This window comes from Piliocolobus tephrosceles, chromosome 15 (assembly GCF_002776525.5).
Source record: "Piliocolobus tephrosceles isolate RC106 chromosome 15, ASM277652v3, whole genome shotgun sequence".
NCBI classification, from domain to species: Eukaryota; Metazoa; Chordata; class Mammalia; order Primates; family Cercopithecidae; genus Piliocolobus; species Piliocolobus tephrosceles.
In genome coordinates this window covers 32,136,529-32,160,204 of record NC_045448.1, presented here as the reverse complement: position 1 = coordinate 32,160,204, position 23,676 = coordinate 32,136,529, and the positions used below count along the sequence as shown (strand labels likewise).

The 23,676-nt window shown below is 39.6% G+C and overlaps 1 protein-coding gene across 4 annotated transcripts in view; it reads right to left on the bottom strand.

Moving 5' to 3' along the window:
• Positions 1-23,676, bottom strand: part of SPAST (spastin) — an 82,314-nt gene that overhangs the window by 24,678 nt on the left and 33,960 nt on the right. For 3 of the 4 annotated variants that reach the window (XM_026454749.1, XM_026454750.1, XM_026454752.1), the window contains exons 5-9: positions 14,404-14,591; positions 13,409-13,542; positions 13,039-13,132; positions 2,815-2,889; positions 1,358-1,429 (exon numbers count right to left, since the gene is read on the bottom strand). In XM_026454749.1, coding sequence (XP_026310534.1) covers positions 1,358-1,429; positions 2,815-2,889; positions 13,039-13,132; positions 13,409-13,542; positions 14,404-14,591 — 563 coding nt within the window. The remainder of the gene's footprint in view (positions 1-1,357; positions 1,430-2,814; positions 2,890-13,038; positions 13,133-13,408; positions 13,543-14,403; positions 14,592-23,676) is intronic. The other variant, XM_026454751.1, reaches the window with a different exon arrangement.

Below are 23,676 nucleotides of genomic sequence, written 5' to 3'. Positions count from 1 at the left end.
TTTATTTTTTGTAGAGATGGGGTTTCACCATGTTGCCCAGGCTGGTCTCAAACTTCTGGGTTCAGGTGATCTTCCTGCCTCGGCCTCCCAAAATGCTAGGATTACAGGCATGGGCCACTGTGCCCGGCCAATCATAAAGGTTTTGATAAAGGCAAACAGAGACTAAGGTATCACTGGGAGGAGGAGGGGGCAACCAAGAGAAAGGGAGAGACGGAGAAAGACAAAGCAGTGTAAGGTTTGACAGAAACTACTTCATAGTTTTGCAGTGCACCAGTTATATTTACACACTAGTTCTGCACACCAGACAAATTACTCTTTTTAAGCACTGTAATTATGCTTGCCCTACTCCAAAACTAGACTGAGCACTTGTTTGAATAATACTATATAGGGTCAGCGGAGGGTGAATGGAAAAAGAAAACTAAATTATAAACAATCAAAACAAAACAGGGAAAATCTACTGGCCAGGTGTGGTGGCACACATGTATAATTCCAGCACTTTGGGAGTCCGAGGCAGGAGGATTGCTTAAGCCCAGGATTTCGAAAGTAGCCTGGCAACATAGCGAGACCCTGTCTCTATTAAAAAAAAAAAATTAAAAAATTTAAACAGGGAAAATCTTGTGTCATATTTTAGATCAGAATCAGAAATACTCAGTTTATGCCATCAGATCTGTGTTCATATCTGGTGGCTCCTTGAGATAAAATCCACTTTACTTGAAGCTTAAGTGGAAAGTGACAGTATTTGTTAATGGGTTGAACTGTGTTCTCCAAAAACGTGTTGAAGTCCTATCCCTAGTACCTACGAATGTGACCTTATTTGGACATAGAATTGCTGCTGATGACAAACTTAAACTGAGATCATTAGGGTGGGCCCTAATCCACAGAGGAAATTTGGACACAGAGACAAATACAGGGAGAATGCCACATGAAGATAAAGACAGAGATGAGAGGGATGCATCTACAAGCCAAGGAATGCAAAAGATTGCCAGAAAGCCACCAGAAGCTAGGAGGGAGACACGCAACATACACTTTCCCTCATAGCCCTCAGGAGGAAGCAACCCTGCCAACATTTTGACTGATCTTGGACTTCTACCTTCCACAACTGTGAGACAATAAATGGCTGATGTTTAAGCCAGCCAGTTTACAGTATTTTATTACAAGGCCCCAGTAAACTAATACAGTATTTGACAACACAAATGTACGTAACTTTCTACTCTGAAGATTGATATTCATCATATGTAAATAATAGATACAAAATTCCTAGAAAAATATTTTCATGAAATATTATTACTGTCTATAATTAACAGTAACATTTAGACAGTAATTTAAAATATGACAATATTGGAAACAGAGCACTCACATATTTTGAAGTTAAACTTGCAGCACTTATATTAAAGAAGGTTGCATTCGATTCTGCAGCTACTGCTTTAGCCTTTAAAAATCACAAAAGCAAATATGAAATTAGTTCAATATATTACATTTAAAAGATAACCATATTTACTGATTTAAGTACTAGAAAAGATTCTCTAAAACTGTAAGCTATGAGGCCGGGTGTGGTGGCTCATGCCCGTAATCCCAGCACTTTGGGAGGCCGAGGCAGGCGCATCACTTGAGGCCAAGAGTTTGAGATCAGCCTGGCGAACATGGTGAAACCCCATCTCTAATAAAAATACAAATATTAGTCAGGTGTGGTGGTACACGCCTGTAATCCCAGCTACTCGGGAGGCTGACATAGCAGAATTGCTTGAACCCAGGAGGAAGAGATGGTAGTGAGCCGAGATCACATCACTGCACTCCAGCTTGGGTGATACAGCAAGACTCTTGTCTAAAAAAAAATTAATAAAAAATAAAAATAAAACTGTAAGGTATAATACAATCCCCAGTACATGGCAATCAATGTGTTTCTTTCTCAGTAATATGGACAGGTTACAGGAAGAGCTGTGCTTCTTTCTATTCTCCTCCTGAGAGAGAATGAGTAGAGAGAGATTTAAAAAAAAGAGTGTTATTCTCCTCTCTTCTTAGATATACAAAGATAACTGCTTTGAGAAAGACAAACATCTAAGGAAAAGTCACTCTTTCCCTGTTTGTTTTTTCCACCCAGGAGGGCTATGCAGAGGAAAGAGGTATCCAGAGCCTGACAAAAACTTCTGGCAAAAGAATACTTAAAAAAAAAAAAAAAAAAAAGCTATAAAATACTGATTATTTAAATAAAGTTGTTATGATAGTAGAAGCAAGTATCAGGGGTTAGAAAGATACTCAATATAGTAAGGTAAGCTCTTCCAAAGTAAAAATTTTATTTAATTTACAAAAAATGACAATCACACTGTCAAATTTAACCAACCAAAAACACAACACTGAAGATAACATACATGGTTCTCCATCTACTTCTACATTGAAAAGTAGCTGAAAAACTTAAATGTGTATCAGCCACAGGCAATGGCTCACCCCTGTAATCCCATCACTTTGGGAGGCCCAGGTGGGAGGATTGCTTAAGGCCAGGAGTTCGAGACCAGCCTGGCCAACATGGTGAAATCCCGTCTCTGCCAAAAATACAAAACTTAGACAGGTGTGGTGGCGAGTGCCTGTAATCCCAGCTACTCGGGAGGCTGAGGCAGGAAAATCACTTGAACCCAGGAGGCGGAGGTTGCAGTGAGCCAAGATCACTCAAAAACAAACAAACAAACAAAAAAACCCCAAAAGTGTATAATAGCAAAAAGCAAGTCATAAATAATAGGATCAGGGACAAGATAAAGTTTCCTTTTTTCATATTATCCCAAATATCTCAACAGAAAACTCAAATTTGAAGAGAACTCTTACCAGCATTGTCTTCCCATTCCCAGGTGGACCAAAGAGTAACAGTCCTCTGGCAGGAGCTCTAAGACCTGTGAACAACTTAAAAATACATACTTCAGTTTACAACTATGATTCTAGAGACACTTTAAGTACTCTTTGTCATCTAAAAAGCATCCTTTTTTCAGTAGCATCCTCCCAAACAGAGTTGCCACAGCTTTAAAGGAAACACATAATCATAAATTAGCGTAACAATTAAAAACAGCTTGGTGTGGTGGCTCACACCTGTAATCCCAGCACTTTAGGGGGCCAAGATGGGAGGATTACATGAGCCCAAGAGTTCAAGACCAACCTGGGCGATATAAGGGAAACTCTGCTTCTACAAAAAAAAAAAAAAAAAATTAGCTGGGTGTGCTGGATTGATCGCCTGTCCTCCCAGCTATTCAGGAGGCTGAGGTGGGAGGATCACTTGAGCTTGGGAGGCCAAGGGTGCAGTGAGCTTTGATTATGCCACTGTACTCCAGCCTGGCTGACAAAGTGAGACCCTGTCTCAAAAAAAAGTAAAACAAAATGAAATAAAACCAACTCCTCGGTGGTAAAAATGAAAACAGATTGCTTAAACAAGAGAAATTGAACACAGGCATGTTTCTCTACTTAGAAATCCCCCCAAATAATACTAAATGAATAAAAAAGATATGAATCTTCCAAACAAAAACAGAAAAGGAGATTAACACAATGAATTCCCACAAAATGGAGAACTGATAAAGTGTGGTAAATCATTTAGCAGAGCTTAAAACCTAAATGCCTACTTGTGAAGGGATACCTAGATACAAGAAGCACGCTGACGTGAACAAAAATCCCGGGAAGGTTCAGAAACTGGATGTATCAGGCACCACAGCAAGCAGTAATGAGGCAGACAGTCAAAAACAGGAAATGGCTCACGCCTGTAATCCCAGCACTTTGGGAGGCCAAGATGGGCGGATCACGAGGTCAGGAGATCAAGACCATCCTGGCTAACAAGGTGACACCCCGTCTCTACTAAAAATACAAACAAATTAGCCGGGTACGGTGGCAGGCACCTGTGGTTAAAGCTACCTGGGAGGCTGAGGCAGGAGAATGGCATGAATTCAGGAGGCGGAGCTCGTATTGAGCCAAGATCGCGCCACTGCACTCCAGCCTGGGCAACAAGAGTGAAACTCCATCTCAAAAAATTTTAAAAAATAAAATAAAATAAACTTTTTTTAGTGATTTTAGGTTTATAGAAAATTGAGCAGAAAGTACAAAGTTCCCATACAACCTCTCATTCCTTTCCAATTTCCCCTACTCTGAATATCTTGTATTAGCGTAGTACATTTGTTAGAACTAATGAAAAAATATTCATGTATTATTATTAAATGAAGTCCACAGTTTACATTAGGGGTCAGTCTTATGTTTTACATTCTGTGAGTTTTGACAAAGGTATAATGACATGTATCCACCATTGGATTATCATAAAGAACAGTTTCACTGCCTTAAAAATCCACTGTGCTCCACCTATTCGTCTCTCCCTGCCTTCCCTGGCAACCAATGATCTACTTATTGTTTCCATAGTTTTTCCTTTTCCAAAACATTATATAGTCAGAATCCTATAATTTAGCCTCTTCAGATTGGCTTCTTTCATTTAGCAATATGCATTTATGGTTCTTCCATATATTTCTGTGGCTTGATATATCATTTGTTTTTATTGCTGAATACTACTCCATTACATGATGTTCCACAGTCTGTTGTTTATCCATTCACCTTGTTATGGATGCCTTGGCTGCTTCCAAGTTTTGGCAACTATGAATAATGCTGCTAGATATATTCATGTGCAGGTTTTTGACTGGATGTACATTTTAAACTTATTTGAGTAAATACTAAGGTGTAAGACTGCTGAACCATATGGTAAGAGTTTTGTAAGAAACCATCAAACTGTCTTTGGTTTTGTAAAAAACTGTCCAACTATCTTCCAAAATGGTTCTACCATTTTAGATTTCCATCAGCAATGAATTAAAATTTCTGCTGCTCCACATCCCTGCCAGAATTTGGTGCTGTCAGTGTTTTAGATTTTAGCCATTCTAATAGGGGTGGCAGGGTGTCTTGTTGTTGTTTTAACGTGCAATTTCCCTAATGACATGATGTTGAGCAGATATGCATATGCTTGTCGTCATCTATCTTCCTTTGTGGGTGTCTGTTCAGATATTTTGCCCATTTATCAACTGGGCTGTATATTTTCTTATTGTTGAGTTTTAAAAGTTCTTTGTATATTTTGGATACTGGTCCTTCATCAGGTAATGAATTCTGTAAAGTCTCCCACTCTGCTGTGTGTCTTGTCATTCTCCTAACAGCGTCTTACACAGAGCAGAAGTTTTAAATTTAAACAAAGTTCAACATACTGACTTTTTTCTCAAGGATCATGTTTTGGTATTGTACCTACGAAGTCACTGTCAAACCAAAAATTTTTCTCATATGTTATCCTAGATTTTTCTCCTATGTTATCCTCTAGAAGTTCAGTTCGCAAGTTACATTTAAGTCTATGATCCATTTAAGTTTATTTTTGTGAGAGTTGTCAGGTCTGTGTCTAAATCAACTTTTTTGCATGTGGATGTCCAGTTGTCCTATACCATTTGTTGAAAAGGCTATCTTTTCTCCACTGAATTGTCTTTGTCCCTTTGCCAAAGATCAGTTGACTTCATCTGTGTGGGTTGATTTCTAGGCTCTCTGTCCAGTTCTACTGATCTATTTGTCTATTCTTTTGCCAATGACATGCTGACTTGATTAATGTAGCTTTACAGTAAGTCTTGAAATTGGGTAGTTTCAGTACTCTGACTTTTTTCTTCTTCAATACTGTTGGCTGTTCTAGGTCTTTTGCCTTTTCATATAAACTTTAGTTTGTCAGTATCCACAAAATAACTGGCTGGATTTTTATTGGGACTGCACTGAATCAATATATGTACTTGGGAAGAACTGACATCGCAATAATATTTAGTCTTCCTGTCCATTTACATGGAATATCTCTCAATTTACTTAGATCTTTGATTTCTTTTATGAGTGCTATAATTCTTCTCATATAGACCTTCTACAACAAACTTTGTTAGAATTACACGTATTTCATTTTATTAGTGTTAATATGAATGGTATTGTGTTTTAATTTCAAATTCCAGTTGTAGCCGGGTGCGGTGGCTCACGCCTGTAATCCCAGCACTTTGGGAGGCTGAGGTGGGTGGATCACGAGGTCAGGAGATCGAGACCGTCCTGGCTAACACGGCGAAACCCCATCTCTATCTACTAACAAAAAATTAGCCAGGCATGGTAGCGGACGCCTGTAGTCCCAGCTGCCCTGGAGGCTGAGGCAGGAGAATGGCACGAACCCGGGAGGCGGAGCTTGCAGTAAGCTGATATCACGCCACTGCACTCCAGCCTGGGCAACAGAGTGAGACTCCGTCTCAAAAAAAAAAAAAAAATTCCAGTTGTTCACTGCTTGTATATAAAAAAGCAACTGACTTTGTATATTAATTTTGTATTCTATACCTTGTCATAATCATTTATTAGTTCTAGGAGCTCTTTTTGTCTGTTCTTTGGGATTTTCTACATATGCAAACACGTTATCTGCAAACAAAGATATTCATCCATTTTTTAAAAATATATATATAGATGGGGTCTCACTACATTGCCCAGGCTGGTATCGAACTCCTGAGCTCAAGTAATCTTCCTGTCTTGGCCTCTGAAAGTGCTGGGATTATAGGTGTGAGCCACCATGCCTATCCCTTAACTGTTTTTGACCTATAAAAACAGTAATTTCAGGCCGGGTGTGGTGGCTCACACCTGTAATCCCAGCACTTTGGGAGGCCAAGGCAGGTGGATCACCTGAGGTCAGGAGTTCAAGATCAGACTGGTCAACATAGCAAAACCCTGTCTCTACTAAAATTACAAAAATTAGCCAGGGGTGGTGGCGCATGCCTACAATCCCAGCTACTTGGGAGGCTGAGGCATGAGAATTGCTTGAACCTGGGAGGCAGAGGTTGCAGTGAGTCAAGATCATGTCAAGGTACTCCAGCCTGGGCAACAGAGTGGGACTCTGTCTCAAAACGAAACAAAAAAACAACACAAAACCTAGTAATTTCACATGGCTCAACCTAACAGAAAACAAAGTCCTCTCCTCCCACCCATTTTCTGGGACACCAATAGTCAAGCTTGTATTCTCCAAACAAGAGACCAGAAAATTCTTTTCTAGAGAAGCCAAATAACCCCAGAAAAAAAAGACTGACAGATATAGCCATTTGGAGAAACCTAAATAAACAGTAGGCTTGCTGCTTGATTATCCTGTGATTAATGGGCTCTCACTATCAACAATTTACTTACAGCACAGAGTCCTAATCAACTTTTTTATTGTTCCACGTAATATAAGTGGACAACCAGAATAACCAGACATTTGAGAGAAGCTTCCAATATGAAAGAGCTTAAGGCAAAAAGAAAAGAGGACAAATCTGGAAGAAACAGATAATAAAGTAAACAAAAGAAAACTTCACAAAAGCTCTCAGAGACAGAAAAGAAGACATCGCGTCTATGAAATAAGAATAGGGCTGGGTACGGTGGCTCATGCCTGTAATCCCAGCACTTTGGGAGGCCAAAGTGCATGGATCACCTGAGGTCAGGAGTTTGAAACCAGCCTGGCCAACATGGTGAAACTCCGTCTCTACTAAAAATACAAAAATTAGCCGGGCATGGTGGTGGTGGGCACCTGTAATCCCAGCTGCTTGGGAGGCTGAGGCAGGAGAATCACTCGAACCCAGGAGGTGAAGGGTGCAGTGAGCAAAAATCGCACCACTGCACTCCATGGAGCCTGGGTGAGAAGAGTGAGACTTCTCCCCTGTCCCCCATAAAAAAAGAAAGAAATGTACAAGAGGGAAAAAGAAAATACAAAGAAAATGCATCAAGCACATCATTATAAAATGTCAGAAGAATAGAATAAAGAGAAAATCCAAAAAGCTTTGGGAAATAGAAATAAGAAGTCCAATGCTATCCTGATTCCCGATCTTCTGTCTCTAATACAAAGCAACACCGGAAGCTAGAAGACAACAGATAATGCCTTCAAAATATTCAGGGAAAATAGTTTCCAACTTAAATCTTGACATCCAGTCAAATTATTAATAAGAGAAGATAGCAGAACAAAGATATTTTCAAAACTACAGCATCTCAAAAAATTCCCTCACACAAACCTTTTCTCAGTTACTGAAAGATATAGCCATTAAAATGAGAAAATAAATCATGAATGTGGAAAATATGGAATTTAAAAGACAGGAGATACGTAAGAAAGAGGAAAAAAGGAAAAGGAAATCATGATGGTAGTGAAGACAGATTAGAGAACAACCACTTTGAAAGAGGCATGGAAAGCATTTGGTCTGGAATGAAAAGAAGGTGGTTCCAGGAAAAAGTATTCCGGGGAAAAAAAAAAGACCTGAGTTAACAGGTTTTTAGATTGGTTTGGCCATGTGGAAATTAGACTGAAATGGAAAAGAATTATTATCAATCAATAAGATGAAAATGAAGCAAATGAAAAAATAACACAATTATTTAGGGGGAAAAAAGGCTGTACACGGAAAAAACAGTACACTACTTGGCTTGGTAATGAATAATATTTAAAAGCACTAAATATTCACTGTACTCCAGCCTAGGAGAGAAAAAGTGGGAGGACAGGAGTAGAAGGTGTGTGGTATGATGGAACTAAGGGTTCATTTACTATGATATACAAGTTAGTAGATTAGAAAAGGAAACAAAAATTAAGAAATGGCTTTATAAGATTATTTAAAGAGGTAAGTTCTAACATTTTTGAAAGAAGAAAGGCTGATGTTTAAGCTAGTATATGAAAGATAACATCATATTCAGAAATTCATGGAAAGTTTTGTAATCTCAGCTACTTGGGAGGCTGAGACAGGAGGATCACTTAAGCCTAGGAGTTTGAGGCCAGCCTGGAGAACACAGTGAGACTCTGTCTCAATTAAAAATAAATAAATAAATAAATAAATAAATAAATAAATAAATAAATAAATAAATAAATTCATGGAAATTTTAGTAGACAGAGGAGAGCTTTTTAAAACTGGAGAACAATCACATTCTTCTATAAATCTCAAAGAATCACATTTAAGCAAGAGAACAAAATAAGAAATATAAAAAGCTCAAAATGAAATATAAAAAATATTAAAAGCTTCATTTTCATCTTATTGATTGATAATAATTCTTTTCCATTTCAGACAAGCTGCACAGGATATGGAAGAGATTTATGAAATAAGGACACAAGAATATATGCTTTCTTTGTAAAATATTTGAGAAAAGTATTAAGACAGATTGCTGTGATATACTTTAAAATGTAGTCTTGCTTTTGGGTAAGAGGGCATGTTCTATTTTCTGCTATACAGTTTGAGTTTTTTTTCAAAGATTAGTATTTGCAACTTTTAAAAATTATGTTTAATGTTAAAATATAATTAAAAACATGGTCCTATGTGATTGAAGGAAGATGGAGAAGTTTTTCAATATCCCCTCCAGGGCTATGGCTTCATGAATGAGCAAGACTTAAAGCACTTGTTTTAAGTAATTCCGAGAGCAATCTATCTCAAGTGAGTATCTTTAGTATTATCTCCTTAAAACTAGTTTTAGATGACTAATTATGATTCTGTGCTTCTACAATGAAATAAAAATTCCAGTATACTCAAGAATGCCTGCCACTCACCTTCTTGATGTAGCCTAACAATGTCTCTATTGTGGTCTATGCAAGCTTCCTACTATGGGGAATTAGGAATAAAGCTGATTTTTTGCACAATGGAGGTGTGTTATGGGATAAGTCTTACCCATTCATAGGCTTAACATGATTCATTTTGTGAGTCTATTGTGAAAAGCTGAGCTAGGACAATAATATTCCCATTCTTGGAAATCTGAACTAGAAGGAAAAAAAGTTCCATTTGGCAGGTCGTGGTGATGTATAGACAAGTTTGTACCAGGATATAAACCTTGAGACCTGGCTCTACCACAGATCTTGCTCTTCCTTAGGTCTCAATTTACTAAGTTTACTAAGGTTTCTGCCCCTCCTGAGGTCAGGTTATTCAACTTTATTTGAAATAACCTGCAACTGGCATTTTTATATTATAGCTTCTTAATTGCATATTATGTCACTACCATGAAAATATGCCTAAATTCAAATTCACATGTTACTTACTATTTTAGATATGTTCTCTATAGACCTGGGTAAAGCAAAAGCTGAACTACTTCTTGCATAGCCTAAATATTTCCTTGGTATTACCTTCACAATTTTAGATATATTTTTCTACCCTAAAAAGCATGTCCCTTAATAAATACTAAAACCCCGTATGTAAGAATTAGGTAGCAGCTATAGCACTAAAGAAGCAGTTCTAATCTTAGAAATGTATTTCCCAGGTCTACCACTTAACTAAAATCTTGAGCAAGTCATTTTAGCTCTTAGGACTAGTTTATTTATCAATGAATGGATCAGAAGACTGCTAAGATCCTTTTCAGGTCTATAATTACATAAATCCTCTTTGAGTGGGCTTTTTTTTTTTTTTTCAATATTTGGTCTACAGCATTTACTAATCTTATATAACTCCAGCAAAATATTAGCTCAATATGTAAGCTATGTTTCCCAAAGTGTGACCTGAGGTGGTACATGATATAAATCCAGTTCACACAATGACAAATGCTTTCTATTTTAATAATTATCTAATTATTTTACTGGGTATTAGCAAAAACCTAACTAGCATATCAAACCACTGATTTTATGTACATAGAATGAGTAATAAGTAAACTAGACTTGAAAAATATTCAATAAGTTCTAGTACAGTTGGTACTCACTTACAAGTAATAAGCAGCATGAAGGCAGTAAGTGAATGACTCAGACTATGGAAAAATTGAGACAGCCATAAAACCTTTGCACATTCATTTAATAATGCACCCAGCACAATGTGCCACACAACTTATTTCCACTAGATGTTATAGATAGGCCCGTAGATTTTAATGTTAATAGTGAAATAACTGTGACCCAGAAGTGAGTCTTCAGATTTATTTTTTTTGCAATATTATTGGAACAGCACTAAATATACCATCTGTGAAATGGAAAAATTCAAAACAGTGCTAAGTATGGAAAGCCGCATATTTATCATCAACTGCAAGATTACCTATCTTTCTTAATGAGTCATAAAGTATGGGATGCAAGATTAGGTTCCTACCCATCATTTAATGGCTCTATCTACTTTGATGACTTAATATCCTTAAAAGTAATTCTTTTAAAAATTGTTCTTCAGGCCAGGTGCAGTGGCTCCTGTCTATAATCTCAGCACTTTGAGAGGCCTGGGTGGGCGGATCACCTGAGGCCACGAGTTTGAGAACAGCCTGGCCAACATGGTAAAACCCTGTCTCTACTAAAAATACAAAAATTAGTCAGGTGTGGTGGTGCACGCCTGTAGTCCCAGCTACTCGGGAGGATGAGGCATGAGAATCACTTGAACCCCAAAGGCAGAGGTTGCAGTGAGCCGAGATCACACCACTGCACTCTGGCCTGGGTAAAGAGCAAAACTCCATCTCGAAAAAAAGAGAATTATTCTACCTTAATTCCTCTTTCTCCAGTATCATTTCTCTCTTTCTAAAAATAATTTTTTAAAAGCTTCCCCATAAAGTACTTGTTTATTATCAGTCTCATGCTGGTATTTAGCCTTAGATGGAGTTTACCATACCCTTTGGGCTGCATTCCCAAGCAATCTAATTCTGGGAAAACTCGTTGTGTCAGGGGCCACTACCTGCCTGATTTTCTTCTCTTAATTTTATTTATTTTTATTTATTTATCTTTTAAATTATTTATTTATTTATTTTTTGAGACAGAGTCTTGCTCTGTCTCCAGGCTGGAGTGCAGTGGCACAATCTCGGCTCACAGCAAGCTCTGCCTCTCGGGTTCGAGTGATTCTCCTGTCTCAGCCTCCCGAGTAGCTGGGGTTACAGGCACTAGCTAGGGTTACAGGCACACGCCACCAAGCTCAGCTAATTTTTGTAATTTTAGTAGAGACAGGGTTTCACCATATTGGCCAGGATAGTCTCGATCTCTTGACCTCGTGATCCGCCCGCCTCAGCCTCCCGAAGTGCTGGGATTACAGGCTTGAACCACCACACCCAGCCTATTTTATTTTTGAGATGGCGTCTTGCTCTATCTCCCAGGTTGGAGTGCAGTGGTGCCATCTCGGTTCACTGCAACCTCTGCCTCCTGATTCAAACAATTCTCCTGCCTCAGCCTCCCCAGTAGTTGGGACTACAAGTGTGCGCCACCACGCTAGGCTGATTTTTGTACCTTCTCTTAATTTGAAATCTCTCTCACCTTGATATCAAAATTTGGCCAGATGTAGTGGCTCACACTTGTGAGGCCGAAGTGGGTGGATAACTTGACGTCAGGTGTGAAAGATCAGCCTGACCAACATAGCAAAACCCCATCTCTATTAAAAATACAAAAATTAGCTGGGCGTAGTGGCACATGCCTGTAATCCCAGCTACTTGGGAGGCTGAGGCAGGAGAATCACTTGAATCCCAGGAGGCAGAGGTTGCAGTAAGCCAAGATCATGCCACTGCACTCCAGCCTGGGCAACACAGTGAGTGAGACTCCGTCTCCAAAACAAAACAGAATTATACCATACTACCCACTTTTCCTAAAAATATAAAAGGATTGGAAATTAGGAACTCATATCCATTTTCCTATTCTATAATAACTTCTCAACATCAATTGTTAATGTTTTGTCTTTTTTAAAACATTAAATCGGCCGGGCGCGGTGGCTCAAGCCTGTAATCCCAGCACTTTGGGAGGCCGAGACGGGTGGATCACAAGGTCAGGAGATCGAGACCATCCTGGCTAACACAGTGAAACCCCATCTCTACTAAAAATACAAAAAACTAGCCGGGCGAGGTGGTGGGCGCCTGTAGTCCCAGCTACTCTGGAGGCTGAGGCAGGAGAATGGCGTAAACCCGGGAGGCGGAGCTTGCAGTGAGCTGAGACCTGGCCACTGTACTCCAGCCTGGGTGACAGAGCGAGACTCCGTCTCAAAAAAAATATAAAATAAAATAAAATAAAACAAAACATTAAATCTACTATTACCCTATATGAATGAATTATTATAGTACAGCTCAAATATTTCTTTACTACTACTGTGGATTTGGTAACAGATGGTATTATAGAAAATAAGTTCTTACCTCAGGCCTCAGAGAAGGAAGAATAACAATTTCTTGCAATGCTTGTTTTGCCAAGTCTTGACCAGCTATATCATCAAATTTAACAGTTGTTCCACTAAGAAACAAGACCTCAGTTAGTTCTACAATACAAACGGGACCCAGTTATTACAAGATGAAGCCTAAGCCCTATAACATATAGTTATTTTTATGTTAACTGTTAAACTATAGTTAAATCAGTAAAGCAATGGTTTCTACATTGATAATTGAAAACTATCATAAAAATTAAGTATGTAAACCAGACAAGGTATTTATTATCTATTTAACTCCTGACATGTTTTCTAAGTAAAATTAAAACATAAAAACTGTAAAACATTTAGATGGCAAAACTTACTTGTCCACAATTTCATTCATTATAAGGTTAGCAAGGTTGCTGTCCACATTCCTAAAATTCTTCAAGTCTTTTTTCTTACGAGCAGCAGTTGTAGGGGTAGAAGGTTTATTTGTCCTATTTGTTTTTGGAGTGCCCTTAAAGGATACAGAATTTTAATGTGAAAATACAACGTAACATTTACACTTTTCATAAATAACCTTAAAGTTCACAGAATTCAAGCTTTAAAAATAGGAAAAAGAGTATAAAAATCCAGAAATTGTATATTTACCTGAAGGTAAAACTCTATTCACCAGATAACTATATTTGGCATTAAGTCAGTTATAGAGGATTTTATCCAGAGATTTAGTTTTTACAAAATAAAAACAAATTTTGACCCTTGTTAGAATCATGACAAAACTCTAGGTATGTTACTGTTATAAAACATTTACATAGATTGAAATAATTTAAAAAATAAATTTAAAATGAAATATACAGCATTATATAAAACAGACTGGGTAAGCAAAACTTGGTATTAAATGTCCAATGAGCTCCAAAAAAAGTTTTAGAGCAAGTTGCTCTGTGGATTTTAAAAAATATTAACTTTGACTGGGTGCGGTGGCTCACGCCTGTAATCCCAGCAGTTTGGGAGGCTGAGGCGGGTGGATCACCTGAAGTCGGGAGTTCAAGACCAGCCTGACCAACATGGAGAAACCCCGTCTCTACTAAAAATACAAAATTGGCCAGACGTGGTGGTGCATGCCTATAATTCCAGCTACTTGGGAGGCTGAGAATCGCCTGAACCTGGGAGGCAGAGGTTGCAATGAGCCGAGATCGCACCACTGCACTCCAGCCTGGGCAACAAGTCTCAAAAAAAAAAAAAAAAAATTAACTTTATGGAAGCTTATCCATTCTCAAAAGTATTACAAAGTACTTATAATCAACTTAAGCAAGCATAGTATCTTAAAAATTTTTATATTTGCAAAAACACAGCAATTAAAGTTACTGTCCCAGAATACCTTATGAGTGGTAGGAGCAGGACCAGGTCCCTGTTTCACTCCAGAAACCATGGATAAACCACTGTAACTAGGTGCTCTATGGTGGCCTGAAAGGCCTGCAGATCCAGTTTTCATAATTGTTTTTGAACGAGGCAGTGAATTACTAGTGTGTGTTAAGGGGTCTTTTCTTTTTGGAACAGCTCCACTTTCTGACAAGGAAAAAGTAAAACCATTGTGATTAGAAAATCATAGCTGAACATAAAGACAAGCAAACATTTGTAAAACCAAGGTAATATTTTTTAAATTCAAACATATTTTAAAATAAGATTTCAATGAGAACACGTACCAGGGTCTTCATAGGGGTGGTCACTAGGTTGATAAGAATATGGTTATTTGCTTTTTTTCTCCCTAACGTATATTCTAATTTTCTCTCTTTTTGAAACCTGTGGCCCGGGCTGGACTGCAGTGGCATGATCACAGCTCACTGCGGCCTTAATCCTGGGCTCAAGAGATCCATCCTCCCACTTCAAACTCCCAAGTACCTGGGACAACAATTGTGCACCACCAGACCGGGCTAATTAAAAAAATTTTTTTGTAGAAACAGGGTCTCACTATGTTGCCTAGGCTGGTCTCGAACTCCTGGGCTCAGGCAATTCTCCCACCTTAGCCTCCCAAAGTGCTGGGATTATAGGAGTGAGCCACTGTGCCTGCTAAAAACAGTATTTGTGCCTGTAATCCCAGCTACTTGGGAGGCTGAGGCAGGAGAATCACTTGAACGAGGGGCCAGAGGCTGCAGTGAGCCGAAATCATGCCACTGCACTCCAGCCTGGCAACAGAAAAAGACTCTGCCTCAAAACAAACAAACAAACAAAACAAAACAAAACACAAAGAAAACAAAAAACAGTATTTGTAAGAAGAAGAAACTACTTCATTTTGGGGAACAGGAAGATGATATAAAAAGGTTACGAAGTGCCAGGCGCAGTGGCTCACGCCTGTAATCCCAGCACTCTGGGAGACCGAGGTGGGTGGATCACCTGAGGTCTGTAGTTCAAGACCAGGCTGGCCAACATGGTGAAACCCCGTCTCTACCAAAAATACAAAAATTTAGCCAGACGTGGTAGCAGATGCCTGTAATCCCAGCTACTCGGGAGGCTGACGCAGGAGAAACGCTTAAACTCGGGAGGCGGAGGTTGTAGTAAGCCAAGATTGCATCACTGCACTCCAGCCTGGTGTGAATGAAACTCCGTCTCAAAAAAAAAAAAAAAGTTATGAAGCAAATAAAGCTCTCAAATAAGAAACAAAATATAATAAAGGCATTAGGGATAGGATGTACAGAGGGAAAAAAGTAGCACTCGACTACTTTGATTCCAAACTATTATAACTAAATACTATGAAAGTCTGTTCCCACTAAGAGGGTCTTAAAAACTAATTAATTTTAGACCAGGTGCAGTGGCTCACGCCTGTAATCCCAGCATTTTGGGAGGCTGAGGCGGGCAGCTCACCTGAGGTTAGGAGTTCAAGACCAGCCTGGCCAACATGGTGAAACCCCTCTTCACTAAAAATACAAAAATTAGCTGGACATGGTGGCACATCCCTGTAGTTCCAGCTACCCAGGAGGCTGAGGTAGAAAAACTGGTTGCAGTGAGCCCTGATCGCACCACTAGCACACCAGCTGGGTGACTGCGAGGGATTCTATCTCAAAAGAAAATAATAATAATAATCAATTTTAATTGAAAGAGCATAAAGATGGGCTTTTACATATGCCAAGTATTATATGTGCTGTAAATATGTAAATAAATATTTATAGAACATCTCCGATTAAGTTGAAAAGGTTATTTGTCCAGTGTTGCTCTACTATATATATTACAGTTTGTAAAAGTTTAAATCTCACCACTCCTAAATAATATTTTTATATACTACATAACAAACATCAGTGTTTACTTACAATGTTTACTGTGAAGACAAATGTTAAGTCAGTCAGCAAATTAGAGTGGCCAAAAAAAAGACAAAAGCCTCAATTTTACTTTTGTAATCAAATCTCTTAATACGGTTTAAGAAAACAAAGACTCTAAACTAGTATAGGAAATCAGCTTATTTATTTAGACAACCAGTTTACTTTTACTGTAAGTTAACTATTATAAAATCAGAAAGCATAAATAAAATTCAAGTTAAAAAAAAAAAAACCCACATTGGGCTGGGCATGGTGGCTCACACCTATAATCTCAGAACCTTTGGAGGCCAAGGCGGGCGGATCACGAGGTCAGGAGTTTGAGACAAGCCTGACCAACATGGTGAAACACCGTCTCTACTAAAAATACAAAAATTAGCCGGGCGTGGTGGCATGCACCTGTAATCCCAGCTACTCAGGAGGCTGAGGCAGGAGAATTGCTTAAACCCAGGAGGCAGAGGTTGCAGTGAGCCAAGATCGCATCACTGCACTCCAGCCTGGGCAACAGAGTGAGACTCCATCTCAGAAAAAAAAAAAAAAAACAAAAAAAGCCACATTCAGGATACCTTAAAACAAGGTTCTAGAATAAATAAGACCTACTAGTTGATGGTGCAATAGGGTGACAATAGTCAATAATAACAAGGCCAAGAGTGGTGGCTCATGCCTGCAATCCTAGCGCTTTGGGAGGCTGAGGCAGGTGGATCACCTGAGGTCAGGAGTTGGAGACCACCCTGGCCAACATAGTGAAACCATGTCTCCACTAAAATTACAAAAATCAGCCAGACATGGTGGTGCATGCCTGTAATCCCAGCTACTCAGGAGGCTGAGGCAGGAGAATCACTTGAACCTGGGAGGTGGAGGCTCCTTCAAAAAAAAAAAAAAATACTACTACTACTACTAACTTAATTATATATTTTAAAATAAATATATGTGTATATGTTAAAAACATATAGTTCTGAGATTTTATATATAGACATTTCCACAAGGAACAGTTATGAGAACGACAGCAGACTCTAACAGAAGTAACAAATGTCTGTTGGAAATGAGGTATGTCCAAAATGTTGAGGGCAGAAAAGTGACCTGTCACATAAAAATGAGGATATTTCAGACACTGGAAAGACTAAGAGTTTAACCACAGATATTCATTAAAAGAACTACTAACGGACATCTTCTAGATAAAAAGAAAATTAAACAGAGAAAGGAGTATATAGCTATAATAGAAAGTTAGAGAACAAAAAAAAGATCAGAAAACCTGTGGGGAAGAAAAACTCAAAAATGAAAAAATATCATTAATATATAACACTTGGCTTTGGGGTAAACAATATTTTGCTAAATCATAATGTTAGCTATGGTTTTTTGATATTACTAAAAATAACTATATGTACATAGTTATATATACATATATTGATAAAACTAAAAATAACTATATGTATATATAACTAAATACGTATAGGGGCCGGGTGCAGTGGCTCATGCCTGTAATCCCAGCACTTTGAGAGGCTGAGGCGGGTGGATCACCTGAAGTTAGGAGTTCGACACCAGCCAGGCCAACATGGTGAAACCCCATCTCTACTAAAAATACAAAAACAACCTGATCATGATGGCACACGCCTGTAATTCCAGCTACTGGGGAGGGTGAGACAGGAAAATCGCTTTAACCCAGGAGGCAGAGGTTGCAGTGAGCCGAAATCGTGCCACTGCACTCCAGCCTGGGCAACAGAGCAACTCGGTCTCAAAAAACTAAATAAAAATTTATTGAGGTATAATCTGCAATGAATTACATCCATTTAAAGTATACCAGCGGCTGGGCATGGTGGCTCAGGCCTATAATGCCAGCACTGTGGGAGGCCAAGGCGGGTGGATCGAGGTCAGGAGATCGAGACAATCTCGGGCCAGCATGGTGAAACTCCATCTCTACTAAGAATACAAAAATTAGCTGGGTATGATGGCGTGCACCTGTAGTCCCAGCTACTCGGGAGGCTGAGGCAGAAGAATGGGTTGAACCCAGGAGACGGAGGTTTCAGTAAGCCAAGATTGCGCCACTGCACTCCACCCTGGGCAATAGAGCGAGACTCCGTCTCAAAAACAAACAAACAAACAAAAAAACACAAGCTATACCAGCCAGGCACAGTGGCTCACACCTATAATCCCAGCACTTTGGGAGTCTGAGGCGGGAGAAATGCTTGAGCCCAGAAGTTTGAGACCAGACTGGCCAATATGGTGAAACCCCATCTCTACAAAAAATAAAAAAATTAGCTGGGCACACTCATGCCCACCTGTAGTCCCAGCTAATTTCAGCTGTACTCCAGCCTGGGATATATAGTGAGACTCTATCTCAAAAAATAAATATATAAATAAAGTATACAATTTGATGAGTTTGTAAAGATGTATACAACTGTGATATAGCCATTAAAATCAAAGCACAAAATGTTTCCATCATAGAAAGAGAAAAAATGGCAAAAAGAGTTAAAACATTGTATATAAAACCAAACTAGAGGTGAAGGTTGCTACGTGAGAGTTATCAATTTAGTAATTTCTACAGAGCTGGGTTCAAAGTCACTGAATCTTTCTTCTGCTATCTCTAATCTGCTGTTGAGGCTGTCTTTAAATTTTTAGTTTCAGTAACTACACTTTTCAACTGTAGAATATTATTTTTATATCATCTGCTTAGATTTTCCATTTGATAACTGATGCCATATTTTCTTTCAACTCTTTAAACATAGTATGATAGCTGCTGTGAAGTCTTTGTCTGCTAAATCCAACATCTGGGCCCACTCATAGTTTCTACTGATTGCTTTTTTCCTTGAGTAAGGGTTATACTTTACTTTTTCTTTGCCTGTCTTGTAATTTTGAGTTGAAAATTGGACAATGTATAATAGATAAGACATTGTAGTAATAAGCAGACTTTGGTATGACTATTTCCCAAGAGAGGTAAAAGAACTCATCCAAGTAAAACATCACAGAATGTTCCAGAAGTGAGTGACACTAATAAACCATTAATAGGTCTGAGTGAGATCTACTTGGACTCACTGTGTATTAAACACCAATGCCGTGTAAATTAGCTATAAAGTCAATATGCCCTTCCAACCAGAAAACAGAAAAGAACAGATTATGGGTTGAGTATCCCTTATCCGAAATGGGTGAGACCAGAACTGTTTATGGTTTTTAAATTTTTTTGGATTTTGCAATGTTTGCATTTTACCTACTGGTTCAGCATCCTTAACCCAAAAATCCAAAATTCAAAATACTCCAATGAGTATTTCCTTTAAGCATCACGTCAGCGCTCAAAAAGTTTTGGATTTTTGGCTAGGCGCGATGGCTCATGATTGTAATCCCAACATTTTGGGAGGCCAAGACGGGTGGATCACTTGAGGTCAGGAGTTTGAGACCAGCCTGACCAACATGGTGAAACCTCATCTCTACTAAAATACAAAAAATTACTTGGGTGTGGTGGCAGGTGCCTGGAATCCCAGCTACTCGGGAGGCTGAGGTGGGAGAATCACTCGAACCCATGGGGACGGGGTTGGGGGAGGGTGCGGAGACTGCTGTGAGCTGAGACTGTGCCACTGCACTCCAGCCTGAGTGACAGAGGAAGACTCCGTCTCAAAAAAAAAAAAAAAAGTTTTGAATTTTAGAGCATTTCGGATTTCAGGTTTCATATTAGGGATATTCAACTTTGTACTAGGGATATGAAACAAGACAAAGTTCAATTTTTTTCAAGCAGGTCCCAGGAAGAGAATGTTATTTAGAGGGTGGGGCAGGGCACGCAGTGGGAAAACATGATGGGGTCTAGCATGTGAAATGAAGTAAAAGAATCAAGATAACAAGGAAAGGAAAGACAGACCAACACTTCAGGGCTGGAGAATTTTTGCTATTTATCCTAGTAGAACTATTGGGATTGCAAATACATATTTTAGAAACTTAACTATATATATGTGATGGATTCTTCCATTTCTTTGTTTTTTTCAGTAAGTGCCTTCTGAAAATGTCAGCCCTTCACAGCCATGCTAAAAGAAACAGGCAAAATACTTATATCGATATTTGAAATGGCATTTTAAATCAGACATAGAAAGGAATGGGAAGAGGAAAACTGCCACTGACTATACTATAAGACCAAACCAACATGACAAGTCCTTAGGGGAGACGTGAAGCCACAAGGGAAAGAGTTGATGAACAATTGTTTCTTCTGTCCATAGAAATCCTTTATCTCTTCTCCATTAAAACCTTAGAAGTTTTGACTGGGCACAGTGGCTCATGCCTGTAATGCCAGCACTTTGGGAGGCCGAGGCGGGCGGATCACAAGGTCAGGAGATCGAGACCATCCTGGCTAACACGGTGAAACCCCATCTCTACTAAAAAAATACAAAAAACTAGCCAGGCGAGGTGGTGGGCACCTGTAGTCCCAGCTACTCGGGAGGCTGAGGCAGGAGAATGGCGTGAACCCGGGAGGCGGAATTTGCAGTGAGCTGAGATCGCGCCACTGCACTACAGCCTGGGCGAATGAGCAAGACTCTATCTCAACAACAACAAAACAAAACAAAACAAAACAAAAACACCTTAGAAGTTTTGTATTACATATGAATAAAGAAGGCAGAGTTCCAAGAAGGAAGAATAGGAACAGCTGCAGTCTATAGCTCCCAGCGTGAGCAACGCAGAAGACAGGTGATTTCTGTATTTCCAACTGATGTACTACTGGGTTCGCCTCACTGGGGCTTGTTGGACAGTGTGTACAGCCCATGGACCGTGAGCCGAAGCAAGGCGAGGCATCGCCTCACCCAGGAAGCACAAGGGGTTGGGGAATTCCCTCTCCTAGCCAAGGGAAGCCGTGACAGATGGTACCTGAAAAATCAGGACACTCCCACCCTAATACTATGCTTTTCCAGTGGTCTTAGCAAACGGCACATGAGGATATTATATCCTGCGACTGGCTCGGAGGGTACCACGCCCACAGAGCCTCGCTCACTGCTAGCACAGCAGTCTGAGATTGAACTGCAAGGTGGCAGCGAGGCTGGCGGAGGGGCATCTGCCATTGCTTAGGCTTGAGTGGGTAAACAAAGCAGCCAGGAAGCTCAAACTGAGTGGAGTCCACCGCAGCTCAAGGAGGCCTGCCTGCCTCTGTAGACTCCACCTCTGGGGGCAGGGCATAGCTGAACAAAAGGCAGCAGAAACTTCTACAGATTTAAAGGTCACTGTCTGACAGCTCTGAAGAGAGTAGTGAGTTCTCCCAGCACAGAGTCTGAGATCTGAGAATGGACAGACTGCCTCCTCAAGTGGGTCCCTAACCCCGAGTAGCCTAACTGGGAGACACCTCCCCATAGGCGCTGACTGACACTTCATACAGCCGGGTGCCCCTCTGAAACAAAGCTTCCAGTGGAAGGATCAGGCAGCAACATTTGCCGTTCTGCAATATTTGCTGTTCTGCAGCCTCCGCTGGTGATACCCAGGCAAACAGGGTCTGGAGTGGACCTCCAGCAAACTCCAACAGATCTGCAGCTGAGGGTCCTGACTATTAGGACATCCACACCAAAATCCCATCTGTAAGTCACCATCATCAAACACCAAAGGTAAATAAAACAACAAAGATGGGGAGAAACCAGAGCAGAAAAGCTGAAAATTCTAATAATCAGAGCACCTCTTCTCCTCCAAAGGAATGCAGCTCCTTACCAGCAACGGAAGAAAGCTGGACAGAGAATGACTCTGATGAGTTGAGAGAAGCCTTCAGACGACTGGTAATAACAAACTTCTCCGAACTAAAGAAGGATGTTTGAACGCATTGCAAAGAAGCTAAAAACCTTGAGAAAAGGTTAGATGAATGGCTAACTAGAATAAATAGTGTAGAAAAGTCCTTAAATGACCTGATGGAGCTGAAAACCATGACATGAGAATTACATGATGCATGCACAAGCTTCAGTAGTTGATTTGATCAAGTGGAAGAAAGGGTATCAGTTACTGAAGATCAAATTAATGAAATGAAGCAAGAAGAGAAGTTTAGAGAAAAAAAGAGTAAAAACAAATGAACAAATCCTCCAAGAAATATGGGACTATGTGAAAAGACCAAATCTACATCTTATTGGTGTACCTGAAAGTGACGAGGAGAATGGAACCAAGTTGGAAAACACTCTTCAGGATATTATCCAGAAGAACTTCCCTAACCTAGCACGGCAGGCCAATACTCAAATTCAGGAACTACAGAGAACGCCACAAAGATACTCCTTGAGAAGAGCAACTCCAAGACACATAATTGTCAGATTCACCAAAGCTGAAATGAAGGAAACAATGTTAAGGGCAGCCAGAGAGAAAGGTCAGGTTATCCGCAAAGGGAAGCCCATCAGACTAACAACGGATCTCTCAGCAGAAACTCTACAAGCCAGAAGAGAGTGGGGGCCAATAGTCAACATTCTTATTTCAACCCAGAATTTCACATCCAGCCAAACTAAGCTTCGAAAGTGAAGGAGAAATAAAATCCTTTACAGACAAGCAAGTGCTGAGAGATTCTGTCACCACCAGGCCTGCCTTACAAGAGCTCCTGAAGGAAGCACTAACCATGGAAAGGAAAAACCGGTACCAGTCACCGCAAAAACATGCCAAATTGTAAAGACCATTGATGCTAGGAAAAAACTGCATCAACTAATGAACAAAATAACCAGCTAACATCAAAATGACAGGATCAAATTCACACATAACAATATTAACCTTAAATATAAATGGGCTAAATGCCGCAATTAACAGACACAGACTGGCAAATTGGATAAAGAGTCAAGACCCATCAACGTGCTGTATTCAGGAGACCCATCTCATGTGCAGAGACACACATACGCTCAAAATAAAGGTATAGAGGAAGATCTACCAAGCAAATGGAAAACAAAATAAAGCAAGGGTTGCAATCCTAGTCTCTGATAAAACAGACTTTAAACCAACAAAGATCAAAAGAAACAAAGGCCATTACATAATGGTAACAGGATCAATTCAACAAGAAGAGCTAACTATCCTAAATATATCTGCACCCAATACAGGAGCACCCAGATTCATAAAGCAAGTCCTTAGAGACCTACAAAGAGACTCAGACTCCCACACAATAATATTGAGAGACTTCAACACCCCACTGTCAACATTAGACAGATCAATGAGACAGAAAGTTAACAAGGATATCCAGGAATTGAACTCAGCTCTGCACCAAGCGGATCTAATAGACATCTACAGAACTACATGATTAAAAATATAACCTAAGACAAAAATTTATACAAGACATTGAAAGAAACATTTTCTTTCTTTCTTTTTTTTTTTGAGACGGAGTCTCGCTCTGTCGCCCAGGCTGGAGTGCAGTGGCGTGATCTCAGCGCACTGCA